The sequence below is a fragment of the Protopterus annectens genome, chromosome 7.part0, assembly GCF_019279795.1.
Source record: "Protopterus annectens isolate FY-2018-M chromosome 7.part0, PAN1.0, whole genome shotgun sequence".
In the NCBI taxonomy this organism is placed as follows: Eukaryota; Metazoa; Chordata; order Ceratodontiformes; family Protopteridae; genus Protopterus; species Protopterus annectens.
The window spans coordinates 1,180,382,160-1,180,409,767 of record NC_056739.1 but is presented as its reverse complement, the minus strand read 5'-3'; the positions used below and the strand labels follow the sequence as shown (position 1 = coordinate 1,180,409,767).

General features: G+C 40.0%; 2 protein-coding genes across 3 annotated transcripts in view; one reads left to right on the top strand and one right to left on the bottom strand.

The window, feature by feature from the left end:
• The window catches only part of RNF123 (ring finger protein 123), a 4,282,987-nt gene that overhangs the window by 774,989 nt on the left and 3,480,390 nt on the right, over positions 1-27,608 (bottom strand). The window lies entirely within an intron of this gene.
• Positions 4,328-7,056, top strand: AMIGO3 (adhesion molecule with Ig like domain 3). Its single transcript, XM_044077782.1, has 2 exons — positions 4,328-6,480; positions 6,561-7,056. The coding sequence occupies exon 1, from the start codon at positions 4,963-4,965 to the stop codon at positions 6,472-6,474; it is 1,512 nt and encodes a 503-aa protein (XP_043933717.1). The 5' UTR covers positions 4,328-4,962; the 3' UTR covers positions 6,475-6,480; positions 6,561-7,056.

Here is a 27,608-nt window from a genome sequence, read left to right as displayed (position 1 = left end):
TATTGAACATTGTAAAGAAGATACAAGAACTAGAAGTGGGATCTTCAGAAAAGGGAAGGAGCAAATTATATAGAACTAAATGGAATTTGTGGGAGTGATCCATGCAGAATAATGTGTAGGAAGAGGAGTAGGAGAAGTAAAATTTAAGGAAAAGCAGGACTTGAGCAACTTGTGTAGTGCTGAAGCAAATGATAGCTGCTAAAAAAAGAAAATATACATGCATAATGAAGGAAACTAATGAAAAATGTTTACAGTGGATTGTTTTCTTTTCAATAACTGTACGAGTACGTATGCCATTCTTAATATTTTCTGAATATAATAAAGGTATTTTAAAAAAAGAATTGTGTAAACTACTAACACAACACAAATCACACAATGAAAATCAATTCTGGAGTCTCAAAACTATCTAGCTGTCTATTTATCCATAGACAATTTAGTGCAATCAATCAAACAATGTTTTTTTGTGATGGAAGGAAATAAGGGAAACAAAAGAAAAGCCCAGTAGACACAGGAAGAACATGTAAACTTTAGAAAGGCAGTGACAGTGAACCATGGATCACAGAAATATCACTGAACCACCACACAGCTGACCATGTCACCACAGATAAATACTCATACCTCCATCCACATAAATTGTATAGTTGCTTAAATATAGTTTGGACTGTGGGGATAGGAGTTATTACGTAAGAAATACTATTCAAAAGGGTAGGCAGTGCTGAGGAATACAGAAAACCCACAGGCATTTTAGGGCCTAACACCTTAGCCAGGAGCCTCACTGCCTCTGCAAAGTACATTGTTGCAGGACAGTAAACTGTATACATACTCCACTTTTAGAATTTGCTGTCATTTACTGTCTCTGGCTCTCAAACACACACACATAGATACATCTTTGAATGCACATTATTAAAAGCGTCGTACTATCAGTGAGATTCTGCTGAAAATAAGACTCGGGTATGGTAGAAGTAATTCAGTCCTGCTCATACCTCTCAACTGTCCAGATTTTTGCAGAATGTCCATAATTTTGCCTCATGATTTTGGTCTATTCTTCATAAAATGTGTGGTTTTCTGAATGTTTGTGAAAACCATTGAGGACTGAATTCACTAAATAATGGCTGCAATTTGAGTGTCAGACTTGTCCCTTCAGAAAATGCATGGTAATACAGGACCTTTTATCCTAGCAACTTTCTAAGTTTATAAGAGGAATATTTAAAATTTGTCCCCATTTGTCCCCATATTATTGTTGTCTTTGTCCAGATTTTTTGTGCTGACAGATTCAGAGCTATGGTCCAGCTCCTGGTGATCAGTTTAGCTGTGAAGCAACCAGAGCACATCTACATCAACTGATGCTAAGACCCACTAACATTCGAACATTATGCAGCTTTCAGTAGCTTTTCTGCTACTTCTAGATTAGCATTAGTTAAGCTGGAGAACCTTTTCTTGCAGGGTTGAAGGGACTGCACTACACACACAGAAGGAAGACTTTGTCTGCATATAGATTAAGACCTTACAATGTTATACGCTGCTGACAAATGAGTTAGCAGTTAGATGTTGCAGAACAGTGAATTTAGAAGCTTTATGAAAAAAAGGAGAAGCAAAATCATTTAGCTAACATGTCTTTATCAGACATGACATGCTTAAGAACAAACTATTGCTGTTAGTTTTTTCTAACATCCTGCTTCACATTTAAGTCTGATGGGGTAATACTCAGCCCTGCTATGGACCTGTCTCTTCCTTTGTGCACATACATGAGGTTTCATACTGTTTACACAGAAAGTTTGCGTGAGGTGCATCATAGTTAAATGAAAAAATCTGTTATCTAGAAACATGAAAAAGTCTAAATGGCTAGATATGGAAGGATATAACAGCATTTATATAAGACCACCTGAGATAAAAACTGAGGCAGCAAAAGGTGCTGATGCAAGTATTGTATAACACAGCAAAATATTTCTAGACATCCACGTGGTTGCTACAAGGTATACATGAAATATGACCTAGATGTTTAGCAGATTCTTTAACCTAGATGTGTAACAGTTTTAAGTTTCTACTACTAAAATACAACCAATGTATACTTCTATAGAACGTTATGGGAAGGGCACAAAAATGTTACTGTTAGAGTGAAAAAAATGACAGTATTATGAAAAAATATTTTTTTGACATGCCACTTGGATGGATTTAACGTAATAAGTAGTCTCACACTGTTTAGAACTTCAATTTTTTATTTAAACAAACTGTAAACCATAACAGTCTAACTGCAGACCCTCACATCTTTCCTAATTGTAGCTAACCGTGCTACCCGACAGCAATCCTATGCAGCTGGACTACTTTTGTACTTTTTAATATTAAGCATCTTGTCTTCTGTCACCCCCACTAATATTCTCTTTCCATACATGCCTGTGTCTTCTTCCCAAATATCTCCCAACCTACATGTAACAAAGCAGTTCCTAATGCTCTACATACAAGTAAGCACTACTTAAATATCTGTAATTTCTACTCCATTTATCCAGCCACAAACCTTTTTTCCCCATTTTGCACATGGGGTCGGGTTGTCACTTCATCAGTGACAATCATCTAGAGCCATGGTTTACACCACCGGGTGTCTAGCCCTGCCACGGTAATTCATCTGTACCAAAACACTCTCTCGCGCGCACACACACACAGACACACACACACACCTACAGCCAGTTTAGTGTGTCCAAATCCACCTAATGCATTGCCTTTGGAATGTGGGAGGAATCCCATGCGAACAAAGGTAGGACATGCAGACTCCGCACAGAAGATACTGAAACTGATGACTGAACCAGGGAACCTCTTGGTATGAGGCAACAACGCTATCTGCTGCACCACTGTTCTGCCCTTAAATATTTTGGTCATTTCTACTTAACAAATCTAAATGATATTTCTCTTACAAGTCATTTTGTCATTGCTCATTCATTTTGGGTTTGCAGTTTGCATGCTACACTTTCATATTCCAGTACTACCACATAAAATATGCACTGTGGCTTTCTGGTCCACTTTGCATATGTATGCTGTATATATATGCACACATGTTTGGTGCATAATTGCTAGCACTGCACCACAAACTACCTCAGCAGCTGGGCTACTGGTAGCCTAGTAAGTCCACTCCAATATCAAATATAAAGAAAGACAGAAATATATACTTTACTGGTATACATTTTCAACAACTTAAAGCCCACTCCACTGTCAAATACAAAGAAAGAAAATATATAATTTACTGATACACATTTTCACCAAACTAAAACCCTTTCCACTGCTAAATGCAAAGAAAGGAAATAGATAATTTACTAGTATATGTTTTCACTAAATTAAAGCCCACTCCTTCTGTCAAATACAAAGAAAGAAAATATATATACTTTAGTGGTATACTTTTTACCAAATTAATTCTGTAAGTCTACTGATGTATTCAGCTCTAGTGAGATTACTGAAGCTGTTAAAAGTGGAGAACGCAAAAAGTATCACATCATGTAAGCAATTAATTACTTACTGAAAGCAGCTATATTTGTCAGGAAAAGATACTGTAAATACAAGCAGCTTTAATGTCTTTTTTTTTTTTTTTTTTTTGAGTCACGTCTGCTTCACTCAAGTACCATGCACCAATGCATTTGCTTCATTTGTTTCACAAGTAAACAGGTCAGCATGATTCTTCTTAAAAGTGACTAGCATTGTATTTTTAAAGAAGCATTACCAGACTACATATTCTTGCAAATGAAAACACCATCTCCTTCTATAAAACAACTGGAAACAACGCTGCTAAGTTCTAGCAACTTCAGGTGCATCAACTGTACCCACTAGCGGCTTACAAGACACACAGCAAATCATTCAGGGAATGAATCAGCTCAGCTCCTCCTTTCCACCAATCAGGATTCCCTGCATCCCTTTAGCCCTGCCCCTAATAGACTCCATGAAGTGCTTGTAAACAGAGACACAAGCAGAACAGCAGGGATGTGAGAAGGAAGGGAGATGAGAAAAGCAAAGCCTTTATAAATCACCAGGCAGCTGTAAGAAAAAGGAAATGGCACACAGCTACAGATCACATTTTATGCAATAAATTCTCCTACAATAGCAGTGGATAAGATCGGTTAATTCAGCCACTATCAGCACCTTGGAATTACTTTATGTGCTGTTTACTCTTCAGCTGGCTTTCCATTTCCACATGACTTAGCTAAGGAAAAAGGAGACATATGTTTGCAGAATGGTCAACATTTCACTCAGAAGTACAGAAAAAGCAAATAACTGAATAAATGCCATGGAATGCAATGCACATCAGCTGAGATGAAAGATGCAGGAAAGGGAAAAGGGCAACTTTGGACTGTAAGTAATATACATTCTGTTCTCTAATACTGGCTGGGAAAAATTGTACAGTAACTGCATGCTATAGTACAACAGCTTTCTGAAATACGCAGCATGCCCTGAGCAGAACACTGATCCGCCAGATATGCTGTAAAAGAGAACATGTGGTTTACAAAAGAGTTTACCGCTGAATGTGTTTACAGTGACACTGGGGTCTAAGACAATCTTGCCTGGTACAAAATTAAAGAAAGGAATTGCTTACACCTTTTGAATACTCTCATTTTAAATTCCTCAGAACCCTATGGTTTACACATCATTATTACTGTTACAGAGAGCGTTTCAAATGGGTTTAGTCAGCCTCTTCGTGTCTGTGAATCTTCATGAGGTACCTTATTATTTTATATTCTGAGTTTTGAATGGATGCTTGGGTGAAGACGTCACATATCCATAAGTCAAGATCTGCAAGGGAAGTAAGACAATGATAACGCTGACCAACATTTCAGGTACAACAGGTGGACTTCTTCCAGCATTGCTCAGTTTCAGGCATTATGGCGAATGATATTTAGTCTGAATTTCCCAAGCTTACTTTATCCTGCTGGGCTAAAAGGCTTCATGTGATACTGCTCTAACATTGGAAAGCATTTTCTTTTCACTATGAAGAACCTGACAGGAGCATATTGTGTTCAGAAGTGTCTTACTGGGGTCTTGTTTATTATCGAACTAGCAAGTAAATGTGCAGTTAGTCTACACAGCTGTCCCTCCACCTGCATTTGTGCCTCAGACCTACTTAGCTGTGTCAGCCAAAACCTTCAGCAGTTACCAGCCCCAATACCAGCCATGGCTGCTACCTTGGATCTCAGCCATAATGCACTTTATCAGCTTCAAAACCACTGGCTGGCTGGATTGCCCAGAATCCAGATACTCCGTCTTAGTCACAATCACATCAGCCGCATCGCTCCCCAAGCATTTCATAATGCAACCTACCTTATGCACCTGGATCTGTCCTCAAACCGTCTCCATGTAATTGAAAAACAGGTCTTCCATGAGCTCATCTCCCTGCAAGAGCTGCTGTTGTACAACAATCAGATAGTGCGGGTAGATGGTCGTGCTTTCATTCACCTGGGAAGTTTGCGAAAACTTTATCTTAGTTGGAACCTATTGATGGATTTTCCTTTTAGCTCCATTCAGGAGCTCCATCATCCTCATTTGAGGATTCTGGATCTCTCATCAAATAAACTGCCCACCATCCCTATAGCTGAAGTCACTGAACTGCCTCTGTATGTTAAAAATGGTCTATTCCTCCATGACAACCCTTTCATGTGTGACTGCACACTCTATGCTATGTTCCGCCACTGGGAGAAATATGGGCTAAACTCAGTGCAAGACTTCCGTGAAGAACATACCTGCCTCGCAGTTGGACAGCCCCAGTCCTCTATTAGATTCTTCAAACACTACAACATTTTTGAAAATTGTTCATTAGTCCATGGGCTGATGGCATTTCCAATAACTACCATAAAGGCAGTGATAGGAGAGCCCTTGCTAATTTCCTGTGAAACCAGCTTACAGGATGAACACACCTCATACATGTGGACTTTACCAAGTCATGAACTTATAAGATTCCCAGGGAACATCAACCAAACAATGGCAATGTATAGCAATGGCAGCCTGGAAATCAAGGAAGTGCGTCAGCAAGACTCTGGTATTTATGTATGTAAAGCAAACAATAAGCACCTAATGCGGAATGAGACAAGAGAAGTTAATGTGACTGTCCACTACAAGAAGTCTGAGGGGGAGTCCTTTAATACCGGGCTTACTACTCTCTTAGGTTGTGCAGTTAGCCTGGTGCTGGTTTTAATGTATTTGTATTTGACTCCTTGTCATTGCTGTTGCCGCAAAAAAGTCCCCACTCCAAGCCCACCCCATGAATGCAGTGCTCAATCCTCCATCCTAAGTGCCACCCCACCTGCCACAGATGGACCAAACCGTAAAATAAGTGGCAGCAGGCATGTAGTCTTCTTGGAGCCTGTTAAGGAAACTCGGAATGGCAAAGCCAAACTGGCTACCAGTGAAGATTTCACAGATGCCAAGAATCCCAAAATTCAGCAAATGAAGTCTGATTCAGAGTCAATAACCTCTGTATTCTCAGACTCTCCTATTATGCCTTAGATACTTAGATACTAATGGGTGGGGGGCTCAGGCGAAGGGACAGAGAGACAGAATGGATGTCAAAACACAATTCTATTGCAGTTATCAAATCTCTGGCTATGTCCACTACCAACTACACTGCTGTCAGTTTAATAACTTGGCTAGACAGGGCTGAAGTAATAGATGCGGAAGGGCAATACTGCAGTTTATATGCTAACATAGCTTTCATCATATCCTGCAAGATACCCTTATTCTTCTACAAATCCGGCATGCTCAATGAGGTTATAACATAAGCAGTATATGCAAGAATAAGTAAAAGAAAATGAACAAATTGTTATCTTCACTATGTTCCCCTTATGCTCTGAAAAAGGAGACAAGTGTAGTGTTAGTAGAACTCAAGGCAAAACCCCTCCATGTTAAACTGATTGTTATTTGCAGAACTTACTTTCAGTCTTTATGGTCTTAACAGTAATGAATGAAAGGCAGTCAAAGTCACTGTAAGTAGCAAACAAATGGAATCTAACTAAGAGTCATAAAATGTTGCTTTACTCAAAACAAGAAAATGTACATTGAAACAAATATAAGAAATATAAAAAAAAATCATATTTCTAGAATGTTGATTCTTTGAAGTAAAACAGCATTTCTGCCGAAAGACAAATGCATATTTAGCTGCTAGACAGATGTGCTGTGACAAATGGTGGGACAGTAACAAACTAATGAGATGGCCTGCTTACAGAACAAGAAATCACTGCAGTTTCAGAGACACAATAATACTTCAGCGTAGGCATGATGTATATAAATTATCTTTAATCTATTACTGCAATAGATCACTGTGTGTGTGTGTGTGTGTGTGTGTGTGTGTGTGTGTGAGAGAGTGAGTGAGTGTGTCAGTAAGATTCTGATAAGACAGTGGCTGTTTGCATCTGTATAAAAAGATGCAGTGGATTCTGATAAATAGATAGGCACACCAAGATAGCATGGCCTTTTTGTTGAGGCAGCTCCTCAAATCCTTATGCCTTTGAAGCAATCCAGCAAGACAGTTTTCATGTAGTAAGCCCTTTCTAACAGAGGTACATTAAAGGGATAAATGGGCTACACATATTATGCTTTAAGCAAGCAGAATGGAAAATCTGTATCTTTGATTTAAATACAACAAACCTATACATGCTACCTGACTCAGTCTGTCATGCAGAATGATTATGCATGTATCTGTGTAAATCTGTGCAAAGCACATTTATTTCCATAGTTGTATACACAATTACGTACAAGTACACAAACATAATGGTATACACTTACATAGAGCTCTGCATACGAGTATATGCCAGAGTACATATAAGTGTGCACACATCTGCAAGACACATTAACCATTCAGGCATTACTGTGGCCTCCTGGAAGTATTTCTGCAGGAACTCACATATTTCATATGTGGGAAAATAAAAGCATTTTACAAAGAGGTAAACAGACCTTTTTGTTTGCTTTCACACATTTGTTTAGGAGAAGGAATGCACACTTGATGGTAAGCCATCTTGCATATATGTTACTGTTTTGGTACAGTTGTTCGACATCACTTTATTTTTGAGTATGCAAACATTTCTGTACAAGTATTCTTCTATGCACTACATCTCAGCCTTTCAGCATTAAAAATCATAGCACTGGCCTTTTAGAAAGTCTTAGGAGTGGAACATAAAGAGGAACTATGTTTATTTTTCAGACTGCTCTGACTTTGAACATTAAACCCTTCCCAAGCTAGTAATAGGGAAGCTTCATAAAAACTTAACATTAGTCATTTCATGCTTGTGGGATTTTTTCACTATACCTGTCTTTAAGAAGAAAATCAGTAAATTTTATAGGAACAAGGCCTAATTTATGAGCAAAGAAATTATAATGCTATGTGCTATGTCTAAGAAGTTGAGAGATGTGCATTGCACAAACATATATACTTTCCTCATTGCGCTTTTGCAAGATTTTTAGCTGGCACAGTGCACTTGAAAGCATGTGTGTGTGTATCTGTTTCATACATTTAACTAAGATCTACAGAGTTTTACATATTATGTATCATCTTGCAAAAGTTGTTATATATGCATGTATGTTTTGGTTGAATTTCTGCATGCAAGGATAAATTGTGTGTGTGCATATCTGACATGAATTTCTGTGGAAGCTAATTAATTCCTGCAGTACTGCATGCAAATACAGTATATATACATATATGGAGGGATACCATCATGGTAAAAAGAGCTGGACAAAACAAGGTGACAGCCTGTCTTTGCAAGTATGTGGAGATTTAAGCAGGTGGTTTTGTGACCATCTAAGTATGCAAAGAGATGTAGGAAGTATGTGTGTCTGTGTACACTGTACTGTGCTTGGATATTTCTGTGGCAGCTTGCATGAATGTATGTCTGTAAGAGTCATGACAAGTGTTACACATATGTACGTATCTTCATTTCTTTCCATGGTTTTAACTGCACCAGTATTCATCGTTGTATGAAAGGGTTTCATTTTTAGAAATTAACTTTATGTCTAAATGTGCTTCTGAAACTGCAGTGCTTGGCCCTCTGGGGTCTTCTCTTACAACATTAATGTTAAGACCTGAAAATGACCAAAAGACGTTGCTAGAGACAGTATCATACATATTTATGCTGCATTTGTTACTTGACCAAAGAAATATAGTTCCATCTATCCCTGCACCTATCTCAACACAGGCAGACATGCATTTAAGTACAACAGTATTGCTGTTCAGATGAACAGGTGTGGGACTGTGCTTCTATACAAAACAGACTCCAAAAGTGATGTGCAACATCCATAAGCCTCACAGCCCTGACTCAGTAGTAACTGTTCCCCCATTACATGGTTCAATGGAGTCCATCCTCTCTCTCATTCAATGTGGCACTTCAATGTTTAACACAAGAGTATCTGTTATCATCAGCTATGATTGAGACACAGTGTTAATCATTTTTGCTGTGATATTCACCCTTCCTACATCAACATTATCTGATAATCTAGTAAAGTTGGAACAGTTAATATCTACTTAATGTTATTTAAATCACTGAACTAAATTCATACAAACATTTTTCATCACCAGCATTAACAGCATATTACTGACAGACCTATCATCTTTCTTGCCTTCTACCAAGATTTCTGAAGACCAATATGATTTTTAATGTTCACAGGTTATGAAGTATATGAAGGCAAAGGCTGATGAACCCTCCACTGCTGACTGGAACAACAGATCTACTAAACAGTATATATGTTACACTGAAACTCTAGGGAGCTTTGTTTTAACAATGGAATGGCCACTGTCAAGGGTATAGGCTTTGCAATGTACTTGCAATATTTTTAGATGAATGCCTTAAAAATCTACCTGGTTGTTCATTTAGTTATTTGTTTTTTGAAAGCATGCAGATTTTTATACATAGGTGCGCAAGCCATTTGACCTGCAATTTCTAGATGGTAATATAAATATGTATATGCAAAGACTGTATGCTGTGATTGTGTCCTGCTGCTGTATGTATTAATTACAGAAACAATGCTGACCTCACCTCTCTACTCCCCACTGCCAAAACACCACATATTCCACATAAAAATACCTCTGTTTTATGTTTCTTGTACTATAACAGAACAAGATAATAATATGTTTCTAAACACAGAGACAAGGACATGATGCCCTTCCCCTATTTTGTCAGTCTGCTAACAATGAAGCAGACAAGAAGCCCAGCAGTAAGCACAGGCTGCATGCTTTTATCCATTTTACTGATAGCTAAAACAGTACTGACACCAAATGTATTTAACCTAGACTGACAGCTGCCTATGTGCTTGTGTGTAGGTGGTGGAGTGGAGTGAGGTGGGCACCTTATCTGTAGCCAGTGCATTAGTGTATCACTCTGCAAAGAGACAACTAGAAGCAATGTTTTCACAACACTTCACTTAAAACCAGTAGTGGTGAGGTTAACCTCTTTATAATGGTGAATGATATGGAGGTTAGGCAAGCATTGTCTACAACAAGCAGATAGGTTAAAAATAAAAACATTAACTGAACATCCATTGGGTTTCAGCATGTAACCAACATACTCCATGAGGCAGCTGAAAGTGGGATCTGGACCACAGAGAATCTCACTTTTAAAGCTAAATGGGTCAATTCCCTACCACTCCATCCCCAATGTGCATTCCTGTCAATAAACTCCATTTATACCCAAAGATTAATGCAACTACTAATTTATACTGTTGGTTTGATGTTTTTGTTTAGTGTGTGTGTGTGTGTGTGTGTGTGTGTGTGTGTGTGTGTGTGTGTGTGTTTGTGTGCACAATTTGTTCACTTCCATTATGTGCACCGCTTCTAGATCATTAGAGTTAAAGGTTGTTTTATTGCTAAGCCCAAATTTGTTTTTTTTTTCTTCAAAAAGGATATTTTGGTGGCTAAGGCCAATTATTCAGTACAATGCCCCCTTCGGCATGTACCTTGCAAAGCACATGCAGCAGCTGAAGAGACCACAGAGGTTCCTCACCAGGAGAATCCAAGGCCTGTCCCTCTACTCAGTTTCATACAGACTTCTCACAGGTGATCTCTGTCTGGCATACAAAGGAATCTCACACCTTGTCTTGATGGGACTGCTGCATATCAGCAAGTCAAGTTCCACTTGAGTAACCCGCACGCGCGACCTCAACCTGGTCTGTGACATCAACAAGACTTGTTGGCGGGACAGATTTGTGTCCCAGAGACTGGCCCATCTGTGGAACAGACTCCCTCTCCACGTCAAGCAGAGCACCTCTTTATCCCTTTGCCCTTTTTAAGCGCAACCTGAATAACAGGAAGGGAAACAGAAAATACACTCCTGGGATTCCATCTGTGTCCCTGCTGGACAGGGGCTTTGGATGCTGACTTGTCTAAACATGGGCTAAGCTCTTGGTTAGGCTTATAAGGGTCTCGGGGCCAACAGCCTAGTAACTTCCTATGATCTCAAACATTTCTAAAGGCCATTTTCTGGCACTGGGACACTGCTACTATAGAGTGAAGCAGTGCTGAGGTAATGATCAGTTCCCATTATAGGTTAGCAAGGATGCCATTCATGACTGGAGAGAAGAAAATGAATGTTCTACATCGCCAGCAGTAGCACATACTACCTTCATTTACACTTCCTTGCATCCATCCATGCCTGTATTTCAGTGTGATCAGATCAAAACAAGGCTAATCCCCTTTATATTTGATGAGTATGTATGAACTTCATGACTCAGAGCCTGGAAATTAGATTTTACAGGTATGCGTATATTTGTGTACAGACAACCAACCAGCTCTGAAACAAATTCAGCAGACAAAAAGGGAAAAAAAGCATTTTCTGATCTTGGATTTGTTAAAAAAAAAAAATCTTGCAGTTAACTTAACCTTGCATAAATACATGGCTTTGGTTACTTTTTCTATAAAAATGTGACTATGCCCCCCTTTCTTGCAAATATTTAACAGAAAGTTATAGCGTCAGTTAAACAAATCCTCATTTTTATATATTGTACAATAAATTAAGGGTGTTTTAGTAACTTCACTTTAATCCTGATATGTAAAATCTTGATCCTATGATAACCATCTCTTGAAAAAAAATCCCATCCCCTACAGATCAAAAGTATGTGCATGGACAAATGTGTGTGTGTGTGTGTGTGTGTGTGTGTGTGTGTGTGTGCACACAAGAGTGTATTGGGACAGTCATACAATCAGAAGACTGCAGTTCTTTACCTTAGCATGTCCCGGAATTCTTTTTCTTTCCTTAATAAATTCTATTGCAGTAATTACATGCTCTTTCACAATAACTGATTTGTTTAACCTGGAGCTACTGACAAAGCAGACACAAAACATAACCTCTAGTGCCATGTGGGTGAACAAGTCCCCCTGGGAAAGATTTCACTAGTTTAGCTGCAGGGAAGTATTTTCACAAGAACATTTTTTTTATGGATTACGCAAAACAGATGTACTCTTGCTGTTTTAAGTACCTATGAAATTTCAGGAAACCAGATCAGAAACTACAAGCCCAGAGAACCTGCTGGAGAGAAGATGCATAATATTCTTACTTATTTGTTCTGTAGGTAAGAAGTAAGAAAATACATTTTCCTCCAAAACATATTCAGAGGTGTCAGTACTGCAAGCCTGAGTGAGAAAAACTATAGGTTCACCTGGCATAACAAATGAAAACTACTACACACTGTTGCAATTCTAAACTTCAACATCACAATCAAATACAAATTAGGTGAAAGAATAAGTTACTTCTCTAAAGGACTGATATCTTCAGAAAACTAGAACCGTTAAGTTAAACTATTTAAATAGGCAATTTAAAGAGAAGTGTTTCAGTCAAATAGCAGCAGACAAACAAATGCATAAATTCTGGAGTGAATTGCAAAGTATCCAGTTATCTGTCTCTGTAACATTCTGATTTTTATTTATAGTAACCTGTGACATTTTCCTTTAACTGTGTAAATACAGATTGTGTTGTAAATACTTAGAGGTCGTCTAATAAAGAATATATTTTTATAAGTTCTGTGAGTGCCTGATTATTTACAGAGGTAACTTCACTGTTTCCACTTTGTGTTATTTGCATTTACAGTTCAGGGTACAGTAACTACAGTGCTGTGTACTGTCCAGCAGAATGGCAGAAAAAGTCTGCTTACTAGAAGTATTAATGTCTGCACTCAGGTGGTTAAAATATTGCTTAAAGTGTATTGTCACACTTTAACACTGCATCGTGGCACTTGGCAAGTTAAGCGCAACGATTCATTTTGCCATAGTCAAAACTAATTTATTTGGGCAGTTTTTTTTCAATAAAAAGCTTTGCAAAATTTTTTACTGAAACCACACCGCACATAAATTTTTCCTCATCGACATCATGTAAAGCAGTGGTCCATAGAGCTCAATGGACACATCTCTGAGCATGTACAGCATGCTTCTGTGGATGCATTTTACATTTTTCTCTAAGTTAATGTCACTGAGGTTAAATATACGTGGCATCAGCACAGGGAAAGGAATTGTACGAGGAGTATTTCTCCTTAAAGAATACATGAAAGAAGTTCACCAATGGCTAAAAAGCCTGCTCGGCACCTTAAGCACCACACAATTTGGTGCAAAAGGTAAGTTGCGTAAATGTGGAAATACTCTTAAGAATTCAGTGGTGAGACAGAGTTTTGTCCTAGACTGACTCATTCTCCCTACAGCATAAACTTTAAATATTTTGGTGAATACCACATCACACTGTGTAAATAACCACATGGAAGGATCTTAAAGGAATCTAACAGACAACAGATTACCACGTTGGCCAAAAGGCAAGTCATACTGACATGTGACACTATGCATGTTTGCTCACTCCATGTAACTGACACCTACAAGGACATTTGCTCACTAAAAGTAAGATGGTATGTCAAGGTCATACAATGAATTTGTGAATACTGCTAAAGAAACCTGAACTGTCAAACTCAAGTTTTTTTCCCTGTATCACAAGACATGCCTCAGCATTAAGCTTCCTATCCTATGTTTAAGCTCTGGGCCTGCTGCTTGAATTATGGGACACCTTTTAAGTATCTATAAGTAGTAGCCCTTCAATGACAAATTCTGGTTTTAAGAGTTTTGTAACAGCACAAAAGGGCCTCAACCTTGCCATACCTCTCAACTATACAGATTTTCGTAGAATGTCCAGGTTTTGGCCTCATATTTTTGTCCATTTTTCATATAGTTGTTGTTTACTGGCAAATTAGTGGTAAATCAGTACAGACTGAAGTTAGAAAATAATGACAGACATTTGAGTTTCAGACTTCGTATGCTTTAGAAAATTCATGCTAGTGCAAAACTTGTTATTCTATTAACTTTCTAAGCTTGCCAGAGCAATATTTAAAATGTCTCCCTATTTTTGGGCCTTTGTCCCACTTTTATTTATGACTTTGTCCAGATTTCTTGCTCTAAGAGGTTGAGAAGTAAGAACTGTTGATCCACTGGCTTGTCAGCCCCATGGTTTATGCTCTGGATATTCATCCTAAATGTTGCAATCTAGCCACAAAATGAATAACAATGATTCTACTTAAAGTGTATTACAACAAGAGAATTACTCACCTTAGCAGCATGGCATGGGGCACACAAAGTGCCAATCTGTTTTTCATCCCATCAACAAATGTTCTTGGTTGCTGCTTTTGTTAAAACTACTTTTACAAATAGTGCTTTGATTATAATTGTGCCACTGAGGGTAACAGGTACACTTTAACAACATTTGCATCAACCTAGGGAAGTTGGAGGAGCTTCTATAAACTTTAATGTGAATACACCAGAGCATCTGCAGAGGAGCATCCATTAAAAGTCTATGGATGCACCTCATGCTATCCCTAAGGTGATGCCAATGAGGGATTCACTACATTTATTTAGGCTGTGGTTTAATAAAGTTTATGAAGCTTTTTAATAATTATAATTAAAAAGCTTCAATAATTAAGGAATGAGAGTGAAACAAATGTGCACTTAACTCAGAAAATACTGTAAACGGCACCCATGATTGTGAACAAAACATTCTGAATGTTTCTTCAATAATTATGATTTTCAATTATCTTTTAGTACTTGGAGCTCCTGGATTACACTCCAAAATTGGAAAAAAGATAAACCTGTTACATACTACTGTAGAGCAAGACCAGACCGTAACAGCTCTATTATACTCGGGTATAAGGGAAAGGAAGTTCTTCACTCTCAATAAGACCAGACCGTAACAGCTCTATTACACTCGGGTATAAGGGAAAGGAAGTTCTTTACTCTCAACAAAACCAGACCATAACAGCTCTACTATACTCGGGTATAAGGAAAAGGAAGTTCTTCACTCTCAACAGTCTCTAAATATCTTTCCTCATATACCAGGGAAAGTCTACAAATGTCAGTCTGCAAGTAACTTATTTCAGTTACAGCTCTGTTTAAAACCTGTCCCTGACTTTTCTTGCAATTATGTTTACTTGCTGTCTATGTGATCTTCCCTCTCAAGATGAATTTTTTGGCATTCATGTCTCGAGCACATGGTTTGGTTACGATTGGAGACCTCATCATAACCCTCTATATACTATACTATCACGCTGAGTGCTTTACCACAGTTACATTTATGAACCAAATGAATATAAAGTAAACACATGAATAATGACTTTTCTCTTAATATTCTGAAATAAGAACATGGTCCAAATATGTGAATGCAAGAAGAATGCAGACAGGAAACAACCTAGCTAATTTAGTTGAACACAACCAACTCCCTAAACAAATGACCCCTTCCAACATTCCTTTTCCTTTCCATATCTATTATACCCTAAACGTCATCCATTATACTGCTTATCACTAGTTAGTTATTTCTTCTTTGTGGGCTGATTATCTGACCCCTTTACGCCAAATTCAAGCAATACACACAAGCAGAAGTTACTTAATATAACTGATAGAGGTGCATGGGAGAGACCAAATCACAAAAAAATACTTTATTTAGCTATATTTTAATGCATACATTGCAGAAATTTAATTTTACACCCATTTATCAGAGAACTCATGCTTTTTCCTGTAGCAGCACATGGCAAATGTAACCACCTTCTCCTTATTGCATGTAAAAATTCATTCTCTCTCTCCTTATTCTTACATTGGCCCAACTCAGTAACCTTTCCCCACTAAGTTTTTTCCATTTCCAAAGCATGTCCATCCACAACCCTTATAACTACCACACTAAATGGATTCAATACCTTCAGCATTTTGAACTTGATATTGTAATGTATATCCATCATTCAATTCGCTGTCTTAATGATTCTCCATTTCTCCTCTACCATAGCTCTCAACTGTCCTTGATTTTACAGAACATCCTTGATTTTAATTCATATTCTTGCCCCGTTCCTTGAAAAATGTTTCATTTTTCTGGAAAAATACTGGTGGTTACGGTCAGTCAGTAATGCCACTGAATACAGTTTCATACCTCTTACTTTCAGAAAATGCAAGGTGATACAAAACCTGTAGCTTTACTAACATTTAACTGAATTAGAGTAACATTTAAAAACTGTCTCTGATTTTGGGTTTTGCCCGATTCTTGAGCAAAGCTGTTGAAAGTTATGCCCCCCTTTGACCTGAATCCAGTTTCAAGCAGTAACTCCCAAAAGGTTCAGTTAAACAGGCACCTCACATAACTTCACATCTTCAAGAACTGGAATCAGAGGAGTCTTAAACGATACACTTTTCCCAAATTCAGAAGGCACTCTCAGGCAAATTCAGAGCTGTCTCTTGCTGGGTCCACTCTTCTGCTTTATGGATACAAGATTCCCATCAACTTTAGTGGGCGGATTGTCCATAAAATCATACGGTAGATCTTTTCCTCTCATTCCTTGACTTATAATACAATCAGCTGGAAAAGGAGAACAGCTCACAGTAAGTGTGAAACTAAAACAACCTAGACGTGGCTGGAGGGTACATGCCCTTCTGTTTCCACGAGACAAGATAAGAAGTTCCAGCAGATGCCTATGCAACTAAATAATCTTTCATGAACTAGAAGTATTAAAGGTCTATGCCTAAACAGCAGGATATGAACATAAAGGAAGTGGCAAAGGTTTATTTGTTTACACTTTGTAAATCAGGTTAGTCCCACTAGGCTAACGGGCTCTTTTCAGGGAAGACCTGAGCTGGTATTCATATTAACTAGGAGAAATTTTGGCAGGACCCTAGGGTAACTTCCTTAATCTTTTCAAAAAATGCTGTGGATTTGTTTACATCCACCTGAGCTATCATCAACTGAGGCAGATGGGGCCACCTGAGCTATCACTAACTGAGGCAGATGGGGCCTCGGTTTAATGTCTCATCTCAAGGATGGTGCACACAGGAGTATAGCACCCATCATGGTGATCTGTAGTGACAGTATTGGAAAAAAAATTACACCAATTACCTGGTGTGGGAGTAGGACCCACAATCTTCTGCGCCAAAGGTGAATATACTTCCTGCTGAGTTACTGAGATAGCTTAGAATTAAGTCCAATAATGGCTGCCATAACAAAGTCCAGTCAACTCTGAGAGGCAATATCCAGTCAATAATGCTTGACAAAAGTGCAACTGCTACACCAGATCACATATTTCTGGGGTAATAACATCTCCTCTAGCTTCTATAACTACCCAAAAATTCACATCAAACAAGTAACTGAAAATGAATACTGTATATCTGTATCCCATAACTGCATGCCTATGCAAACAAAACCTTATCTATAATATTCAGTTCGCCCAAATCTTAACAGCACCAAAAAGCATAATATTGCAGACATTCGCCCTAAACCAGAGCCTCAAAATACAGCATTAAGTAATCCCTCTTATCCACTAACTCTTATCCATTAACTGAAGCTAGGCATAGTCAATATACTCAAAGTTGTGTATTTTTTTCCAAGCATCTCTCTGAAACTTTGTCTACTGTACAAAACTATACAAAAAGAAGCTTACCTGCCAGGAATGTGACTCTAACAGTGTGTTTTTTTAATGGTGATAGAGGGCAACAGTTGAAAATAGTGTAACCCTTTTTGAGGTGTATTGGATCAATATTTTTAGAGTTCAGTACATTTTTTTAAATGATAGGTGGGTGGCGGGAGCAACATTATGAGGTCTGAGTAGAAAATATACATTTCTGGCTATACCCCTGTTCCTACAGCCAAATAAAGAAAATTATTCCACAACCAGACTTAAAATATTAAATCTAAATGTGTGTAGCCTTTGTAACAAAATATCAGAGCTGGAAGCCTGAATTGTCTTTCCCTGTCCTCACGTCATGGTGATCAAAAAAACATGGCTAAAACCTATTAAAACTGGATGAGAAAAATCATTCCTCTGTGTTATAGCAAAATTCAGTGTAATCACACAACAAAGTGAGCAGGAAGTGTAATCATACTATATCAAAACCACCTACAGCTATCCTATTATAATCTTATACCAAGCTTTGATAAAGCCAAAATCTGAATACCATTTCTTAGAATTAATGTACATAAAAGTATTTGCATCAGACACCTACAGATCCCCCAATATTAACAATACTAACACAATGGAAATATTGTATCATGGATCTCATCCAATATAAAAGCAAAAAACAATAATTTTGGGGCACTTAACATAGACCGGTTCACCTAACCATCTAGAACCCATTAACTAAATATTAATGTATTCAGATTTACTCAAATGATTAAATATCCCACAAAATAAGACAAAACTTCAAAAATGGGAAATACCCTAAACAACATACTAAACACCAATCCAGAAAATATAAATGCCAATCACCTAACCTACACAATTAGAAACTATCAAAAAACTGTTTATTTCAACACAGTGAGGAATCTACCCAGGTTTAAAATATAAACCTTTATTTCTGCATTACAGAATTGCAGTAGGGCACCCCTGATGAAGCAGTGGAATACTTTAACAACACCTTCCCTGGCATTCTTAAAACCCTTCTCCACAGGACTGAGCCAGATGGCTCCACTACCTGCACCTAATCAGCCCATTCACTCCATAATCATGTTCATTCCTGTCCAGGTATCCCCAGCAACATTTGCTTAACACCAATCCAGAAAAAAAATATCAAAAGCAGAAATCCTCCACCTGACGCTATAAATGCGATTACTTTGCTATAGCTGCCCTCCAAGTGGAAGCATGTCTCAACTCACTGAATTTCCCTTGGCTCACTGTGCAACCTGCATGTGGTAGCATGAGCTTGAGAGACTCAAGCTGTTTGGGGTAGATACCTATTGGTCTTGCTAGATGTCACCCATGTAGCGAGCCATGCCTGCCTCCCTCCCACCCTGGGTGAGTCGGCCATTTTCCTCCACCAGCTTCTATAAAAATCCAAGCTGCTAATTGAACTTGGGTCACTTGCAGCAACATCTGGGCTTTATGCCACAGAACTGGCTACCATCCACAGCATTCTTGACCACCAATCCCCTATGCGCAGAAATAGTATAAAAGCCAACCTAGCCACGTGGCCAAGTCATTAAAATGCCTCTTTGCACAATAAGGCTATAGGCTCAGAGGTTCAGAATTCAGTGGATCTTTTGGATGACATTACAAGCATCAGAAAATCAAAGACGCTATGGATGAGTGAAATATGTACACACTGCATATCAGGACTTTACAAAGCTGTTTGATACCATCCCACACACTCGGGCACAGTTGACAAACTTACACAGCTAAATCTAAACCCCTTTGTAACTTGTTGGATAGCAAACCAGCTCACAAACAGAACTCGGGGAAGTTAGGGTGAGTGCATCTACATACTAAAACAAAAACCGTCACTAGTAGTATATACCTCAGAGTTCCACCCTTGGGCCAACTCTTCTTTGGCATCTACTTCTCAGAGGTCCAAACTAACGTAAAGGGCTTATGGCAGACAAAATTTGTGGATGACTGTGAACTTGGTGCCATCAAAAACTTAATCTAAGACACCAAGATCCGACAAGAAGGCCTTGCACAAATAAACAGCAGATGTCAAATCCATGGCCTAAAACTAAATTCCAAAAAAATGCATAATTGTATCCTCCTGCACAGGATTCATAGGATGATACTAGGCTATTGGCCCAGTGGCCCTTATAAGCTTAGTTAAGAATTTTGTCCATGTTCCCACAGAGTCAGCACCTGTTTCCCCTGACCAGCAGGGACACAGGTGGGATCCTAGGGGTGTATTTTCTGTTTCCCATCCAGTTACCCAGGTTCCTCTTAAAGAGGGTTAGAGATACGCTTGAATGGTGGAAGAGACCAAATTTAAGGGTAAAGTAAAATTCATATCCAAGAACAGTGATGGAACTTTTTAGGCATCAAATAAATGAATAATGGCACTCAAATGAATGAATAATGACACTCCGAAAGCTTTTAGCAAGTAGAGTGGAAAGTGTCTTGTCATCAAAGGGTTTACGAGAGTCAGACATACCCAGAAATTATGTTTAACATAAGACTGCTGTAACCTGGTTATCTGCTGAAATTCCAAGGACTAATGTGATAATCAGGACAGAACTGAATGTATGAATACAGTGGAATACCTGTACTTACCCCAAGTTTGCAGCACAGAGTAACCCTCCTACTCAATAATCTCAGCTTTAGTAGATACAAGTAGAAAAGACCCTCTGTAGAAAAAAAGTTTAAAAGTGTATTAGTGTGTTCTGTTTGGGAATTTAGTGTGTTATTTGTCTGAATTGCAATTTATTTCTTCTGGTGTTAAGACTCACAAGAGCAGGCCTCAAGACTTCTCACAGTGAGACCTGTAAGTCACTGCACAGCAATGTGGTGTGGGGTGTGAAGGGGTCAGCTGCCCTGGGCGCAAAGTACTAGGGGTTGCAGCTGGCAGACGTCAATCAAACTTCGCTGAAGTTAGTACATTACCGGCCTTCACATGCTAGCATGGCATTTGTAGGCAGAACAGACATACTTATTGCTTGGTTGTTGTTGGTCTTTCAGCTTTTCCCGGTAAAGGGTCGCCACAGCGGAACTCTGGTTCGCTAATGATTGGCAGTAGATTTTTATGAAATGCCGAGGTGCCAGCTCAACCTTCAACGAAGGCACTCCCATTTACACACGCATGTCTTTCGAATGCTACCCAACCGCGGGGAGGACATGTAGACTCCACACAGAAGGCACTCCCAAGCCCAGCTGAGAATCGAATGGGAGAACCTCTTGCTGTGAGGTAACAACGCTACCGCCGTACCACCACGGCATCTATACTTATTGCTTGGTGTGTAGCAAAAATTGTTTGCTACAGTTTAAAAAGAAGGAATACAGTGCTTCATATGCGACAAACTGTAGCAGCTGCTTGTAAGCAGTTTGCTACAGTTTAAAAGGAATTTTTTTTTTTTTGTCGAGATCTAAAGACCTGTAGTGCTCTATATGTGGCATAAACTGTAGTCACCTTGGGAACAAAGTACTAGGAGGTGCACTTGGCAGATGCCACCTGGCATGTGATGTGCATTAATGGCATACTGGATGGCACAGTGGTAGCGTTGTCGCCTCACAGCAAGAGGTTCTCTGGTTCGATTCTCGGCTGGGGTGCCTTCTGTGCGGAGTCTGCATGTCCTCCCTGCATTTGTGTGGGTTTCCTCTGGGTGCTCCGGTTTCCTCCCACGTCACAAAAACATGTGTCTGTAGTGTTTCTTCCCAGGCATCTGCTGAAAATTGGCTTTGTTCCAAGTTGGACTTTCCCAGTAAGCAAATGTTAAATAAATAAATTTATATGCATTTGTGGGCAGAGCTGACGTGCCCATTACTCAATGTGTGGCAAAAACTGTAGCAACTGTTTGCTACAGTTTAAAAATAATTTTTCTTTTTTTTACATGGGAAGTACTTTAGTGGTCCATGTGAGCATAAGCTGCAGTAGCAGTTTGCTACATTTTAAAAGATATACTTTTTTTTTTCGCTCCTCAACTTTGAGTTGGGGGTACCAGGAATTAAAAGTTATGTTGTTACCATAATTAGGTATCTGTGTTGTCTTCTTTCATTCTTTCTCACCACTGGGTTTAGGATCCGACTTGGCTGCTCTTCTCTTAGACTTCGGATCCAAGCCTATTGTTCCTCCCTTTACCCATGATCCCCCACTACTTCCTCCAAGTCCTCAGATCGGGTTTGCTGTGTCTAAATAACCATCTCTACAAAACACTACTTTTAGGTAATATATGTCACGAGTGGTCCTGGGTCTTCTCCTGTTTGGCATCTACTTCTCAGAAGTCAAGACCAACACAGAGGGACTCTGGCTGACCAAGTTCGCCGACGATTGCAAGCTGGGAGCCATTATTAACCCCCCAAGTAATGTATACATCATACAGAAAGTCCTCACTGAGGCAAACGACTGGTATCCAAACCAGATTGCAAGCTGGGAGGCATTATTAACTCCCCAAGTGATGTAGACATCATACAGAAAGGCCTCACTGAGGCCAACGACTGGTGTCGAAACCATGGCCTTAAGCTTAATGCCAAAAAATGCAATGAGGCCAATGACTGGTGTCCAAACCATGGCCTTAAGCTTAATGCCAAAAAATGCGTCATTATTCCCTTTGGGAAAAAACTCAGTTCCCACTAATTACTACATTGATGGTAGCCCACTGAACACTGAAGGCGTTATAAGAGATCTGGGAACACAGGTTGACAGCAACCTCTCCTTCGACCACCACATTGTCACTGTGGTCAGAAAGTCCTTCTGTGTGGCACATCTCATTACCAAGGGTTTTGCATCCAGGAAGAAAGAGGTCATCGTCTCTCTCTCTCTCTCTACTCTTCCCTCATTAGACCAATCATCAAGTATAATGCCCCATTTGGCATGTACCTCACTAAACACCTGCAACAGCTGGAAAGGCCACAAAAGTACCTCATGAAGAGGATCCTAGGCCTTAAACACATGTCCTACATGGATAGACTAAAAAAAAAACTCCAGCTTTTTTCTGTCTCATCGTCTATTAAGAGGCGATCTCTGCTTGACTTACAAAGCCATGTCTGACCCAGCCCTGTTAGAAATGTTACACCTAAAGAAATCCCAATCCCTCTGCACCACACACTCCAGGGACCTCAACCTCATTACCACAATCAACAGAACATGCTAAAGGGACAGGTTCATAATCCGCAGACTGCCCAAGCTCTGGAATAGACTTCCCAAAAATGTCAAGCAGATCACCTCACTGGCCCTTTTCAAGGGAAATCTTGATGAGTGGATGGGAAATAGAAAGTTCACCCGGGGGGATCACTCCAGTGGCTCTCCTTGATAGTTGCACCAGGAACTAACGGCGGCATGATGCCAGGGCACTTCTATGGGCTAGGCCTGTAAAGGCTCCAGGGCCATTGGCTTAGTACACACCTATGAACCTATGTGTACAAATCTAACAATTAGTCCTAAGAGATAAAAAAAATTAGGAAATTTGCTGCATACAGAGGCTCAAGCATAGAGCATATGGGTTCTAACTTCCTCTAGAATGCTTCCAGAAACATAGGAAGGGGGATGGAGGGGGGGGGGGTGAAGAAGAATGAAAGAAGACAACACAGATACCTAATTATGGTAAGAACATAACTTTTAAATCTGATGCTGTCTCTTTCATTCTTCCTCACCACTGGGTCAGAGCCCCCAGCTACATTGCTCTTGGGTGGACCTTATGAAAGAACATGACAGAACACCACTGAACCAAAGGCTGCTCTGTTTCTAGACATAATGCCTAGCTTGTAATAAGTAACCAAGGTATGAATCGTAGACCAGGTGGTTGCTGCACAAATATCCCCAAGTGAAGATCTGGAAGAGAAGGCTGCGGATGTAACAACAGATCTGGTAAAATGAGCTTTGGGTGGCCGGGGTAAAGCCAAACTTGCTTGTCAATAAATCCATGAAATACAGTCTGAGATCCATTTTGACAAAGTAACTTTGAAAATTGCCCAACTCAAACAAGCAAGAGAGTAGGAAAGAAAGAGTTGGTCAGATTTCCTATGCTGCTTTGATCTGTGAAGATAAAAATGCAACTGCCTATGAACATTAAAAGATGCAACATGTCTTCAACCTTATTTATAAATTTAGAAAAGAGTACCGGCAGTTGGAAAGACTGATTAAGGTTAGCTTCATTGGCACTCTTAGGCAAAAAGGAAGGATTATTACGTAAAGACACACTGTCCTTGTGGAAAATGACATAAGGGGGCTTCAAAGACAAAGCCTGTAATTCAGAGACTCTTTTCGCCGATGACATTGCTACCAGGAGAACAGTCTTCCAGGAAAGAAACTTTTAATCACAAGTCCCTGCTGGTTCAAAGGGCTTCTGCATTAGCCCTTGTAACAACAGTGCGAGATCCCATAGTGGACAAGGTTCTTTGATTTGAGGTCAGAGGAGGAAAACCCCTTTCAAAAAAGCTTTACATAATTTAGAGGTCTATAAGGTTCCCCCTTGTTTGTTAATGTACCAGACTACTGACATGCTGTCTGTGTGAATAGCAACAGTCCCCAGAGGAAGATCGTCCTGGAAGGCTAGCAATGACAGAAGGACTGCTCTCATCTCTAAGATGTTTATGTGCAAATTGGTCTCTGTATCGGACCACATGCCTTGGACCATCTTTCCCTTATAATGCCTCCCCACCAAGTTGGGAAGCATCCGTGGTCACTGTAGCTGTTGGAGGGGGAAGAGAAAAAGGTCTGCCTAGATGTAAGTCTTGACACTGAAGCCAACACTGCACATGGTGTTTGCAGATTGGTATGAATTTCACTTGCATGGAGAGGGACCGACACAGAATCGACCACTGAACTGCTTATGTACATTGTAGAACTCTCATGAAGAACCAAGCTACAGGGACTAAGACTATAGCCGCTGCCATGGAACCCAATACTTGTAGAACCAGTCTCGCTGGAGGAGAAGGGCAAGACAACATATCTTGTATCTGATTTTGTAAGGTTGGTGGTAGATACGCCATAGTCCTTTGAATGTCCAACTGAGTCCCAATAAACTCTATGTTTTGTGATGCATCTAGTCTTGATTTTGCAAAATTTACAGAAATCCCTAAGGATCTGGAGATATCGAGCAGATAGCCTATGGCTTTGTAGCAGTTGATGCCTGGTTGGGGCAGTTAGGAGCCAGTCGTCTAAGTATGGAAACACCTGGAATCCTTGGTGCCACAAATGAGCTGCCACCACTGCCATGCATTTGGTAAACATCTGGGGCGGCTGTGCTGAGTCCAATGGACAGTGCTCTGACTTGGTAATGACTGGCTCCCAGCCAGAAGTGCAGAAATTTCCTGGAGAGCATGTGTCCTGGAAATCTATAAGCACGTCCAATTGTCCTTGTGCAGAAGCAGCAGAATGGGCTGTAACATAACCATCCAAAACTTGGACTTCTTTACAAACCAGGTCAGTCTGCTTACATCCAGGATTGGTCTTTGGTCCCCCATTTTCTTTGGCATCAAAAAGAAGTGGGATCAGCTTCTGGGACCTTTTGGATGACTCTCTTTTGAAGCAACTTTTGAAACTCTAGAGCTGCTGAATTCCTCAAGACTGGGTGGAACATCGGGGAGCTTCTTGTTTGTTATTGTAGGGGGAAGGGAAAAGCGGATGTGATATCCTCTGGGTATGATATTTAGAACCCAGTTGTTTTCTGTGTTTTTTGTCCAGGCTTCTGAGTGCAAAGCAAAACATCCCCTGACTGCCTCCAGACAAGAGCAGCTGGGCATCACTTCAGTATAGGGTTTATCAGGAAAAGAATCCCAAAAACCCTGAGTCTGCAGACCCCCTCTGCCTCTAGGGTGGCATCTGTCATTGAAACCTCTACCTCTGCCTCTGGAACAGGAATTTTCTCATGCATCTAGAAAAGGTCCCGGAAACGTATAAAACTATAGTTTCTTACCACCTCGATGTTTCCTTGAGAAGGTACGCTGAGGGGTTGAAAACTTCGTGCCAATGGCAGATTCTTTCTTTCCTGCTTGCCATGGGTAAGCGTTTCTTTAACTGATGGTCTGAAAAGGGAAGAACCATCAAAAGCGGCATTAATAAATGATGCCTTAAAGGGTTCCATGAAATCACAGAGCCTCATCTAGGGATGACGATGCATAGTTATGCCTGAACCGGCTGTTTAAGAAATGAATTCCACAGCACGGGAAATTAACCTCATGAACTAATTGGCAAAAGAAGTAAGAAGGATGCATCAGAAGAGGAGCGGCACCGGGGGGTGTGACTGGGGGCCTTCTGGAACTGGCTGATGTGACCGGACAGAAATGTTGGGTACTGAGCTCACAACAACTGGAGGACGAGGGGAGGGAGACAAGATACATGAGGACGTGTCCCCAGTAGCGGAAAAAAAACAGAAAGCAGAAGGACCAAGAAAACCAATGCCTCCTCACTCGGGGCCAAAGCAGGTGAGGAGAGGAACCTGTGGACATCCCTAGACCTGTGCTTTCCAGACAGGATCGGACCAGAGCTGTCTAGGGCCAAGGCTTCTAAAAGAAGGGATGTCTCCGAGCCAATCAGAGCAGAGCCCTGCCCCTCGGACCGAGTGCAGACCTCTCAGATCAGAGACCTACTCTGACTTGAAGAGAAAGGAGCGGGAGCTGGTCAGGGTAGTCATCGGATCCAAGACATGATGAGACTTCGGATATGGTGCTGTACCTCTTTGGGATCTCAGATCCCTGGACTCCAAAGCTGAGGGTCAGATCAGAGATAGAGAAAGTTTTTTTCTGGATGGGAGGCTCATGGATTCAACGGGGGATGGAGATGGAAGTATCCTCAACTGTATCTGAGCTCTAAGAAACGTTTGCAGCATTCTGTCCATGTCAATTTTGGAAAAACTCCTGGAAGATCGGAAGGAAATAGTAGAACGTTGTCTGGATGGCTTATGGGGAGTTTGAAGATCTTTTCTGACACAGTTGGCAAGACTGTTTGGATGTTAGGATCTGTAACACAAGACCTAGCTCCCGGATCTGAAGCCTTTGGATTTGAAGCTATGAGAACAGGGGAACTGGCTGACGGATCCACAGCCGTAGGATCCAAAGGGCAAACAGGATCTGAGGCAGGCAGAATAGCAGTTGGATCTAGAGAGTCAGGATCCAAACTCTTGGATCTCTTAGAAGGCGTCTCCAACAGGGAGGATGGAGACTTCACAGGTCTCTTCTTAGGATAAGAGGATGTTGGAATGGGGGGGGGGGGGTTTAAGCCATTGCAGGAAGCAGACATCTCAAAATCAATTTATTTCTCTGATCCGAGACAAGTCTCGGATTAAAAATGGCACAAATCTGACAGCCCTTCTTGAGATGCCCACAAGAAGTGTATTTCTTGAATACAGTAGGTTTACCTGTTCTCTCTGACATGGTTTAATGTCAAGACAAAAAGATAAAGACAAGCAAGGTCATTAGGGAACTTACACACACAAACTCCCTGACGCCAGTGAAAATTACAAATTCTGAACAGCAGAGGATTAACACTAATTAACAATATAACTTCTACTAATTTAAGTATCCTTACAAATATTAACAAACACTACCTATCCTATATAAATGGAACACCAGAATAACTACTTGAACTATTCAAACTATCTAAACTACTTAAAACTATCCAAGATTTTATCTAAAGCTACACCACACACAAACCACTAATAAGGGAAGAGCACTAAGTTCTAAGAAAAAACAACAACGAATAACAGAAAAGAATATCGTTAGGCTGGATTGTTCGTCTGGTCTTGAATATGGCCAATGAG